The 11,672-nt window shown below is 37.0% G+C and overlaps 1 protein-coding gene and 1 long non-coding RNA gene across 2 annotated transcripts; one reads left to right on the top strand and one right to left on the bottom strand.

The window, feature by feature from the left end:
- Positions 1 to 257: 257 nt before the first annotated feature.
- Positions 258 to 1,794, bottom strand: LOC122009309. Its single transcript, XM_042565421.1, has 4 exons — positions 1,595 to 1,794; positions 1,389 to 1,464; positions 1,066 to 1,288; positions 258 to 812 (listed from the first exon to the last, which is right to left on the bottom strand). Exons 1-4 carry the CDS (start codon positions 1,670 to 1,672, stop codon positions 563 to 565), a joined length of 627 nt encoding a protein of 208 aa, XP_042421355.1. The 5' UTR covers positions 1,673 to 1,794; the 3' UTR covers positions 258 to 562.
- A 7,379-nt stretch (positions 1,795 to 9,173) lies between these two features.
- Positions 9,174 to 9,784, top strand: LOC122009301. The gene is made up of 3 exons (XR_006119523.1): positions 9,174 to 9,327; positions 9,456 to 9,539; positions 9,733 to 9,784. It is a non-coding gene; the product is annotated as an uncharacterized LOC122009301 (long non-coding RNA).
- The last annotated feature ends 1,888 nt before the right edge of the window (positions 9,785 to 11,672 follow it).

Below are 11,672 nucleotides of genomic sequence, written 5' to 3'. Positions count from 1 at the left end.
TATATATATATACACACACGTGAGTTTTTGGAGTCTGGCTCGAAAAATATTCGATTCGTATTCGAACTGAACTCGAACATGTTCGAACTTTTTTTCAAACAAAACTTGAACCCAAATTATATTGTTCGATAGTTCACGAACTACTCGCTAGCTTTAATATTTTATTAATATAAATTAAATATATATTAAATAAATAAATTTCAAATCTTTCGAGTAGTTTTTTGAGCAATAGTTCGAATAGTTCGCAAACACATTCGAATCTTTTAAACGGAACTCAAACTCGAGCCTAATTCGAACCGAACTCGAACACAAAATTTTAAATTTTTCGAACTTCGAATAGAACTCGAACTCAAATATACCTATTTCGAGCTGAATTTGAACCTTAAATTTTTCAACATATTCAGTTCGATTTATTTCATTTACACCCCTAATCTTGATGGACCTATCCAGGGCGGCTCTGACCATAACTCCACCAAAAATTACAATTAAAAAAACTTCATACATAACTTTTAATGTTAAAAATTAATTTTAAATATTTATTTTATTTCTAACTCCACCATTACTACCACCACCACCACCACCGACTATTTTTACTATGCTCCATTGTGATTTTCGTATCAGCAACTTCTGGCACTCGTGACGCAATTTCTTGCAACATCGGCACTTGTGACGTTTTACTCTGAATGCAATCCATGGCCATTACTGTCCTATCTCTTCCATTGTGGTAATTTCCGAACTCTGATTCTTTTTCACCATGATAGAGTACTTCCGTATGCCGAGCAACGACTTCGGGAATCAATATATCAGGGATCCTGCCGTTGAATCAAATATTTATGAATAAATTTAATATTTAATTTATTAAAAAAATTATTTAAGTTAATTTAATATATATATATATATATATATATATAAATTTAAAAATTTTAAATAAATAAATATAAAATTTTTATTAAATTAAATAAATAAATTTAAATACACATATATTTAATTTTTTAATATTCACAAATAAAAATTCTAAATTATTCATGTATAATATTCATAAATAAAATTTATAAATCATTTTACCTAAAGTTTGATGATCCATCATCATTATCAATTATTGACTTAATTGCATCAAGTTCAGTAATTGACTTGATTGCATCGTTGATGGCATCGCCCCTCTCATTTTCTAACTCCATTGTATACTTCTGAGTATGAAGGTAACTCATGATCATCACCATTCCCATTATCGCCCGATAGGATGTTGAAAACAAGAGAGATAATCCAATAAATAAAAGAGATAATACCCCTGGAAATCAATCAGAGAGAGAAAGAGGTGTTAATTAAATGCCCATTGCATGATAATAACAGAAAAAAGACTGCTCTTTTATGCAAGGAATCAATCACACCTTTAAGCTTTTCTAAGACACTTTTTATCTTTTCGAAACAGATTTCTGGAGTACCTATGCCGAGTCTCCGCGGAGGCTGCGAGAAAAATATATGAAACGTAGTTTTATCATGCATGAATCTCTAGCTAGCTACATGGTTTCAGAAATTAAGTCGGAGAGAATTTTAAGATTTAATTATTTCCGAAAGACGAGAAAGAACTCTTCACCTCCTTCATCATCTCGTTACTAGTTGGCGAAACGGGATCTGAAGACGAGTGAGAATCGCCCACCTTCTCCTTCTCCATTCCGTTGCAATTGCTGGATCAGAGGAAATTAAAAAAGAATCCGATCCCCCTTATTTATAGAATGATTAATCATCTTAGATGTCAGAGGAAACTTCCTAGAACCTGCAGCTCGATAATGATTGAAAATAAACCACTTTCTGTCGACAAACAAATAATATACAAAATATAGTGAAAGAAAAGTAGACCAGAGTTGTTTCTTAACTATTTGACTTCCCCGGCCCTATATAATGCGTCGATTGTTCAAATACCAACTTCTAAAAATAAAATAAATCCACTAAAATTTTCAAATATTTATTAGTCCATTCAGGACTTATAACGTTAAAAAAAAAAAAATTCTTAAATGCTTATTTTATTCGTAACTCCATTATGGACGACAGCGACAGCACTTATTCTGAACAACTCAACTGTTATCATCAATATTATGGGGCGGACGTGCGAAGGCATTTTTTTTTTAAATTTTTTTATGTATTAATTAAGAATTACGTTTCAATTACGATGAATTAATAAATATATTTTTTTTAATAGAAGTTGATCTGCAAATGGATTAATAGGCTATTTACTATGAGTATCTTTCGATTCACCGCCTCTTATATTTTTTTCTACCATGTGTTGGTATTGGAGGTTGAGGTTGAGGGTGAACTATAATAATCTCATTTAATGAACATAAATTGGGAATTGTTACGAACACGGACAAAACTTATTAATCATTTTCATGAAAAAGCTCAAATTAAACTTGTAAATAAATAAAAACTCTCAATGAATAAATGAGCTTTCAATATAATAATATGCAAGTCTCCAAGAATTAAATAAGTTCAAATTAAGAGCCTCATGTATACGTTTAGGCATCGACATTTTTTTCTATTAGATTTTGATGCTGCCATTTTTTTTTTTTGTCGATTTTAGTATCAATCAATTTCAGCATTGACGTCCTTTGCTATCAATTTCGGTACTACGACCATCTACTGTCGATTTTGGCACCAACATCATTTTTTATCAATTTTGGCACCAACGCCCTATGCTGCCGATTTCTACACCGACATCTTTTTTTGCCTTGGATTCTCCGTGCGACCACGGGTCATTCTGACACCAGATTTTTCATATCGTACAGATGTGTATTCGTATAGTTTAGTTATTCTGAGCATTATTCATTCTGTCACCATGTCTGGTCGTACAAATACTTCATGTAAATCTAATTCGTATATGTTTGGGCAGTTTCAATAGTTTTGATCTTATCCGAAAGCGTGAAGCTGGAAAGCCGGAGATGAGGCGACTCTACTGATTGGATGAAGACCTCGCTCCTTTCTGCAAAACAAATCAAGCCAGGAAGGAGTCCATGACGTTGGCTCTCCGACGCTCAAGTTAGAAATAATGGTAGGAAGAAAAATCGAAAATAATAGAGACAGAGATGAATCTTTCCTTTTTCATACTTACATACTCTTTTATACCTTGCTTAGTAACCCTCCATCTTTCCCTGTTTAATGATATTAATTACCAACAGAAGGTATCTTTGTCTTGGCTTGTTACATTCATGGAACTAGTATTAATCATCCGCAGAAGACTTTCTTGTCTTGACTACTTTGCATTCAATGATAGATGAAATGCTCTCTTTTATTTTCTCTTCCCCTTATTAAGTATCTCAGTCTTTTCATTATTAATAATACGTATAATGTCATACGTCGAGCCAGACGGGTGGCCCACTCGGCCCGTTCTCCTACCAACCCGGCCAACCAGACACTGGTTCATCTGGTCGGTCGACTGGACAGTGGTTTATTCGATCGGCCGATATAGCCACCTTTCGCTCGAGTCATGCGGACGAGCCTTGCTTAAGGCCTGACATTGACCGCCCTGACTTTGACCTACATTGTGGCAATTGACCCATGCCAGGTGGGCTCCTCTTTATCATCACATCAAGTTCCTTGCTTCACTACCCTCTGTCATGTCAGCTTCCTCTCATATAGGTTTGTTATCATCTATTATTTTAGGCATATCATGATCCTTGTGGATTTTAAACTTTGGTGCCTCCCGTCATAAATCATCTAATTTATAATCTTTTATTTCTTTTTCTCCAAGTTTATCTATATTTATTGTAACTGTTGATAGTATTCCTATGTCATTAGTAAGTGTTGCTTCAATTATTATATCTTGTTTATCTCTTACTAATGTTTATTATATTCCGAGTCTTAATTTAAATCTTATTTCTGTTAATCAATTATGTGAGTCTAGATACCTAGCCTCTTTTTCCTCATCCATTTGTTATGTTCAGGACCCACGATCTCACAGTCTAATTGGGACAGGTCGTAGTGAAGGACTCTATATTTTAGATCAACTTAAAGTACTGGAAGTTGTAACTTCGAGTGTGGATTTATCATCTTTTCATTTAAGTCGTTCATCTTCTGATTTTTATTTGTGACACTCTTATTTAGGTCATGTTTCAGCATCTCATTTATAGTTTTCAGCTTCTATAAGAGTATTAGGAACTTTAAAATATTTTAATATTTCTGATTGTAGTGGTTGTAAATTGGCTAAATTTTCTGCCTTGCCATTTTCTAAAAATCTTTCTTTTTCTTCTGCTCTATTTGGTTTTATCCATTCTGATGTATGGGAACCCTCTCCTATTCCTACAAAAGGAGGGTCCAGGTATTATGTTTCATTTATGAAACATAAATCTGATTATCTTACCATTTTTAACAACTTTAGAGCTCTTATGAAAACGAAATATTCTAGTGTCCTAAAGTATTTTCGTTGTGATTTGAGGGAGGGGGGGGGGATTGAATACACTTCAAATCCTTTTTCACATTTACATACTTCTGACGGCACTATTCATCAAACCTCGTATATAGATACTCCTAAACAAAATGGTGTGGTTGAATAAAAATATAGGTATCTTGTTGAAACAACCCGTTCATTTTTATTGTCTACCGGTATTCCTAGTGCCTTTTGGGGGGAAGCAATCCTTATCGTTGCTCATGTGATTAATAGTATTCCAACCTCACATAATTCAGGCTTGTCAGCTTTTAAAAAATTGTATAGGTATGATCTTGTCTATTCCTCTGTGAGTATTTTTGGTTGTACTTGCTTTGTCCTTCATCCGCATGTCGAGTGTTATAAGTTAGCATCTTGGTCTGCTCTTTGTGTCTTTTTGGATTATAGTGTTAGTCAAAAAGGATATCATTACTTTGATTCTATTAGTCAAAAATTGTATGTCTCTCATCATGTTGTGTTTCTTGAGTATATTCCATTCTTTTCTATTTCTGCTAGTTCGCATAATATGACAAAGTCAGATTTACTTTACATTAATCATTTCAATACTAACATTGAGGAAGCTTCACTCATAGCTCCTACTAGCAACTCAACTAAATCTGATACTTTGATTCCCAAGATATCCACTCCATATGCACCTCCTTCTACCACTACCCAATCATCTCCTGAGGTTGTGGATGATCTTTCTCTCCATCATCATTAATCCACCCGTGTTCGTAAGTCTACTAAACTACCAAATTTTGTTTACTCATATTATTCTCGTTCTTTTGCTTTATTTGTTACATCTGTTCATTATTTTTCTAAGTCTGTATCCTATAGAGAAGCTGTTTATAATCCACTCTGGAAGAGTACTATAGCTGTGGAACTTGTTGGTGCGGGAAACATCCGACGATTGAATCTGAGTTTTGATTATGTCAAAAGTTCCAAAGTTAAGTTATCTTATTATTTAACAAGGTTGATTGAGCTTGCAGGAAAAGTCCTAAGTGTTCTTAGGCAAAAGTCCTAATGGATTCTAGGCAAGTGGAAAACCCTAGGGGGTGGTAACCCTAGGTCCTAGGGGGCAGTAACCCTAAGTGAGGAAAAGTCCTAACTGTGGTTAAGCAGGTGGAAAACCCTAAGGGATGGTAAGCTTAGGTCTTAGGGGATGGTAACTCTAGGCAGAAAGTCTTGGCGAGTCGGGTGCTTTGGGCAAAACCCTAGAGTCGAGGACTCTAGGTGAAAGTCCTGGTGGTCGCAGACTAGGTTGTAGTCTAGGCAGGTCATGAAGCAGACGTCCAGCAAAAAGTCTTGGAGCTTTGGGCGCTGAGCAAAAGTCCAGTCGGTCTGGAGGACCGGTATGGCAACAGGTAACTTCTCCTGAGTAGAGTAGGTGAGGATGCGTTCTCCGTTGAGGGAACAGTAGGTGTCAATTCGACCTAAGATTTTCGGAGGAAATCTAAAGTCAAAATAGGACAATCTGAAGGCGGTCAACTTAATTGTTTATTATTATTTGCTCTATTTGCCTAACTCTATTTTACAGGAAACTAACAGTTATGTAGGGTCGGACTCATCCATGATCGGTCAATCGAACGACTTGATCAGTTGACCGAACCCCAGTATACAAAGGTGTTGGAGTGTATACAAAAGCCTAGCTTTTGTATAAACATTTATAAGAATCACATTGGTCAAGTGTCTACATTTATATATACCAAATGTAGATGTTCAATTAATTTATATTGTAGATAATATAGTGTGTGGTGTCACACACAGAAGATCGTGTTATCAGTTTTTTATAAATTATAAACAGTAGCTCACGACCAAGATGGAAAGGAACAAACCATTAGAAGGTTGTAGTGTAACTAGGTATTAGTTTATCTTAACTATATAATTACACTAGTACACTTAGAGTGTATTGAGTAGGACCATTTAAGGTCATTTCTTTTTATACTGACTTTATAAATGAACAAAGACCTCAGTTATTATGGAAGCGTGTGCTCTTAATCCTAATATAATAACAAGCACATATATTTGATATTTATTTCTTTAATTTATCAATGGGTGAGATTTAGTTTGATAAATCAATAAGCCCGATAAGTTGGGAAATGATATCACTTATAGTGTGTGTTGTTGATTATAGAAGGAAACTGTGTCCTAGTGATCTAGGTTGATAATGTCCCCAAGAGGAGCTCATAAGGATTGTCATGTTAAACCCTACAGGTGGACTTAGTCCGTCACGATGAAAAGGTTGAGTGGTACTACTCTTGGAACTAGATATTAATTAAGTAAGTTATCAGTAACTCATTTAATTAATGGACATCTGATATCTTAAACATAGGGAGACTAACACACTCATAATAAGAAGGAGCCCAAAATGTAATTTGAGATTGGTGTGGTAGTTCAATAATAATTCTTTAGTGGTATGAATTATTATTAATGAAGTTAAGTTGTGTGTTGGGGGCGAACACGGGAAGCTTAATTTCATCGGGAGACCAAAACCAATTCCTCCTCTCGGTCCCTATCGTAGCCTCTTGTATATAGAGATTTATACCCACCTATACCCACCTTTCTATCCACCTTAAGGTGGCCGGTCAAGTTAGCTTAGAGCCCAAGCTAGGGCCGGCCAAAGCTATTGGCAGAGCCAATTATAGGTGGCCGACCAAAGCTTGGGTCCCAAGCTTAGGTGGTCGGCCACTAGAAAATAAAAAAAGATTTTTGTTAAAATTATTTCTTATGTGGATATCATGGTTTTAAAAGAGAGTTTGAAATTTAAATTTTTCCTTTTATAGCTTTCTACAAAAGTTTAAGAAAAGATTTGAAATCTTTCCTTATTTGTAGATTAAAAGGTGGATTTTAAATTTTAAGAAAACTTTCCTTTTTAACCATGTTCATAATTTAAAAGAGAGTTTAAAAATTAAATATTCTATTTTATAAGTTTCTACAAAAGATTAAGAAAAGATTTGATATCTTTCCTTATTTGTAGATTGAAAGAGATTTTAATTTTTAGAGATAACTTTCTTTTTATCCACATATTTAAAAGAAAGTTTTAATTTATAAAATTTCCTTTTTATAATCCACCATGAAGGGAAAATTATTGGAGAAATTTTTTATAAATTTCCAGAGACAAATTAAGAAGTTTTAATTAATTAAAACTCTCCTTGTTTATAGATTTAATGTGGCCGGCCATGTAATGAGAGAAGAGAAAATTATTTTTAATTAAATAAATTTTCCTTTTCATGGCAAAAGAATTAAGAAAGTTTTTTATTTTAATTTCCTTATTTGCCAAGAGCAAGGATTATAAAAGAGGGGGTAGAGGTGCCTTCATGGCTAACGACTCTATTCTTTTCTTTCTTTCTTTTTTCTCCTTGGTGTGGCCGACCCTAGAGGTTCTCCCTCTCCTCTTCTCTTCTTCTTTAGTGGTCGGTTTTATCCCCTCTTGGAGCTCTTGAGTGTGGTCGGTTCTAGCTAAGAGAAGAAGGAGAGAAAGGAGGTTTTGTTTCTTGCATCCCTTAGAGCTTGGTGGTGCTGGCCGGACCTCTACTTCTCTTGGAGAATTATGGTGGCCGAATCTTGCTTAGAGAAGAAGGTGGCTTAGGTGGATTCTCATCTCGGTAGATCGTTGCCCACACAACGTCCGGGATAAGAAGAGGAATACGGTAGAAGATCAAGAGGTTATTTGCTTACAAAGAAAGGTATAACTAGTAATTGTCTTCTGCATCATACTAGTTTTTCTTTGTATAGTTATTTTTAGAAATACCAAACACAAGAGGCATATGATTCTAGAGTTTCCAGATTTTTTTGAATTTGTGTTTCTATTGTTTTATTTTTCGAATTTATGATTCGATTGTTCTTTTTGGTTAAACCTAGAGTTATTTAAGGAAATTAAATATTAGCTTTCCTTAAAAGGCTTTGTCTAGGCGGTGGTGGTTGCTCCCATATCCAAGAAGGCCATGTGCCTCGCCATGCAGTCCTGGAAGTCAATTTTGGAAATTAATATTTAATGGAATAAATAACATTGGTGGATTTGGATCAATAGTGTTAAGTTCCGCTTGCGATCCAAATCTAAACCATTAAGAACAAATAAGTTAAATTTGGAATCAATGATGTTAAGTTCCGTCTGTGATTCCTAATTTAACTTCTAAAGAACACAATGTAAAATACCGAAAAATAGGCGAATATTAATAAGGGAATTTTTCGGAATTTTTGAAAATTTTTCGGAAATTTTTCGGAGCTCGTATGGACGGGTTAACGGGGATAAAAAAATAGGGCCCGGAAACACCTGTTTAGGCTACCCCGCTTTAAAGAGGAAAAGTTTTATTTTTATTCTTTCTTTTCTTATTTATTTCCTCTCGTCACTGTGCTTCCTTCCCCGCATTCCCGAGCCCCTCGCGTGATTTCCCTTCTACTCCTCGCGCCGAACCGTCTGACGCCCTCTCCCCTTGCCCTAACCGCCGAGTGCCGCTCCTCCTTTTCCCCAAGCGTCGGCGATGCTCACTCCATCGCCGGTTCCCTACTCTGTGCTTGTGCCCTAGCCTACCTTGCCGACGCCGGTGAGCGCTATGCGGCGATCTTTGCTAGTGCTGTCCGAGACCCGTGACTCAGTGACGGCGATTTTGCCACCGCCGACGCTCTCCCTTCAGCCCTAGTGCCGGCCACGGTGTGCCCTAGCCAGCCCGACGCCACTGTCGGCACATATTTCCCAGCACTGGCCGTCGTCGCACTGTGCCCCAGTTTCCTTGTCGCGATGCCGATGCACACAGAAGCTTCCTCTCCTCTGCCGTCGCCTCTCATTGTGGAGATCTCAGGTTTGCCGCCCCTCTCCGATCTCCCTTGCGCCAACACTGTGCCCTAGTTCAGCACTGCCGGAGCCACTCTTTTTCTTCAGTGTTGCCATGCCGCCGGCAGAGTGGAGACAAGGGGTAAGTTGGATTCTTGGTAAGGAATTTTGTGTTATGTAATTGGGTATTTTAATTGGTGATATTCACATCTTATTTCGATTAGAGAAGACCTAATTTCTGTTATCATTATTAAATTGTTGATAATTAAGGCTCGGTCGGTGAATACAACTCCGGTCATCTTTGTGCGTGGGCGATTCACAGCTTTGGGCATAAACCAGTGCGGTTGAATTGAGGTAAGGTTTATGGTTTTGATCTTTGTGTTAGATTATTGCTAGTTGTGTTAGCAATAATTTTTAATTTAGGTTTAGAAGTTGTATAACAGTGTAGTTGGGGTTAATGAAACTAACCCTAACTGGTTAGTGGATTAGAAATTAGTTTAGCTATTTGTTTATAATTAAGTTAGCTAAACTGTGCGATTTAACACAGGACTTTGACGCGAGACGAGTATCTCGGAGTCAGATTTGGACCATTTTATCGGAGGCGGGTACTTTTGACTTATGTCATTTGATATGCTTAGTAATTAAATTAACATGTTGCATTAATTGTGTTTCTTATCTGTTTCGGTTAATCACTACCCAAATCTTACATGCTTGATTGATTGATTGGTTTTGCATCTCAGGTATATTTTACCTGTTTATACATACTTATAGGGGTAGTGATATACCATGCTTCACCATGTTCAGGACCTAGGTTTTTTATACCTTCTGTGTACCTTTGATTCGATATGATTCGTTGACCTAGGGTGCACTTTTCTATATATATGGATTAGGACAGGATGTTTATATGGTTATTGCCATGCATCATTTGCATGATTGCATGCTGTGCGATAGTCCGCTCCATTATTGTTGAGCACATCGCCAGTTACATGGATTTGCACACACCACCACTCATGGGTTAGTGGTCGATTCAGGCTGAGTGTGTTGCAGCAGGGACTCTGTTAGGCACCGTTGGTCCGCTCATGGGTAGTGTGACACAACGTGTTATCCTACAGGGATTCCTCCCGTCTTCGAGATGAGAGCATTGCGCTCCCCATCTATGATTTGGGGTAGGAGGATAGGTGTACTCGACAACATCCGATCCACTCGGTCACTCATCGGGAGTAGTGACGACAGAGTGCACGTTTGTCACACCTACCCACTCGGCCTCACTTTTGTATGAGATGATCGATTGTCGGGGTGACCAGGACGCATCATTGGCATCATATGCATGATGCATTTATTGCTGTGTTTGTGCATTTATTTATATGCTGATATTGTTTGGATACCTATGTTTGACATGCATACAGATTTTATCTCCTCGGTCTGTTGACCTTATACTGAAGGAGGTTAGTACAGCATTCTCCTGTTTACTTCAGATGCATTTTTATCTTTCTTATCAGGAGACTGTACGCATGATTAGTGCTAGGTGTTGTTTCTTTACTTTGCATATCAATTGTACCTGCTGAGTGTTGGACTCACCCCGCCTCCATTGTTGATATTTTCAGGTTGATGCTGTCAGGAGAGAGTTCCAGTTGCTGGTCCCTGCAGACCTCTAGGATATGTTTGGTTTTCTTTGGTTTCTTTCTATTTTAGACTGTTTGAACTCGTTATGTTATGGATTTATTTGCTTATGGACATGATATAGATTTTATTATATCGATGGATTTTGATTTGGTTTTTATTCTACTACATGCTTGCCTGGATGGCAGAAGAGGTGAGTTCGTCGGTTTTGAGCTTTACGAGTGTAGTTGAGTAGGGTGGTTTTTGAGTCAGAGTATTATTACTGCGTGGTTGTGTCAGCCAGAGGCTGAATATATATATAAACTGCGTGGTGATTGATTTTTATTATTGTTATGATTCCAGCCGCCTGTGGCTGAGTATTTAGTGCTTGTAGAAAATTTTTGATTGTCCGCCGTACAGGGGAGATGCTGCCGAAATTTTCTCGGACAGGGACTCTTCTGGGGGCGTGACAATTTAGTGGTATCAGAGCCAGGTTATACGATCTTTTGTTTTCGTATTTTGGATATTTTGGGATAACCTGATACCAATTTATTTACTTGGTATCAGAGCGCCAAGTTTGGCGATACTTGTTGGATTTTTGTATTATGGATTTTCGAGATTTATCTGATACCAATTTATTGGTATCAGAGCGGGTTATGATACCTGCTTTTGGTGTTCTGGAGATTTATCGGATACCTGTTGTTGGTATTCTGGATATTTGGTTAGCCAGGTTTGCGAGTCAAACTGGGCATTTTCGGATTTTCGATATGGTTATGTTTCGGATTTCCGTTTCGGATTTATGTTCAGAATTTTGAGGTCAGAAGTTGGGGACTGGACAGCGATGGAACATCTCCAGACGGCAAATAGGTATGATGTTTATTTTATGAT

This window comes from Zingiber officinale, chromosome 1A (genome assembly GCF_018446385.1).
Source record: "Zingiber officinale cultivar Zhangliang chromosome 1A, Zo_v1.1, whole genome shotgun sequence".
In the NCBI taxonomy this organism is placed as follows: Eukaryota; Viridiplantae; Streptophyta; class Magnoliopsida; order Zingiberales; family Zingiberaceae; genus Zingiber; species Zingiber officinale.
This window is presented reverse-complemented; position numbering and strand designations above follow the sequence as displayed.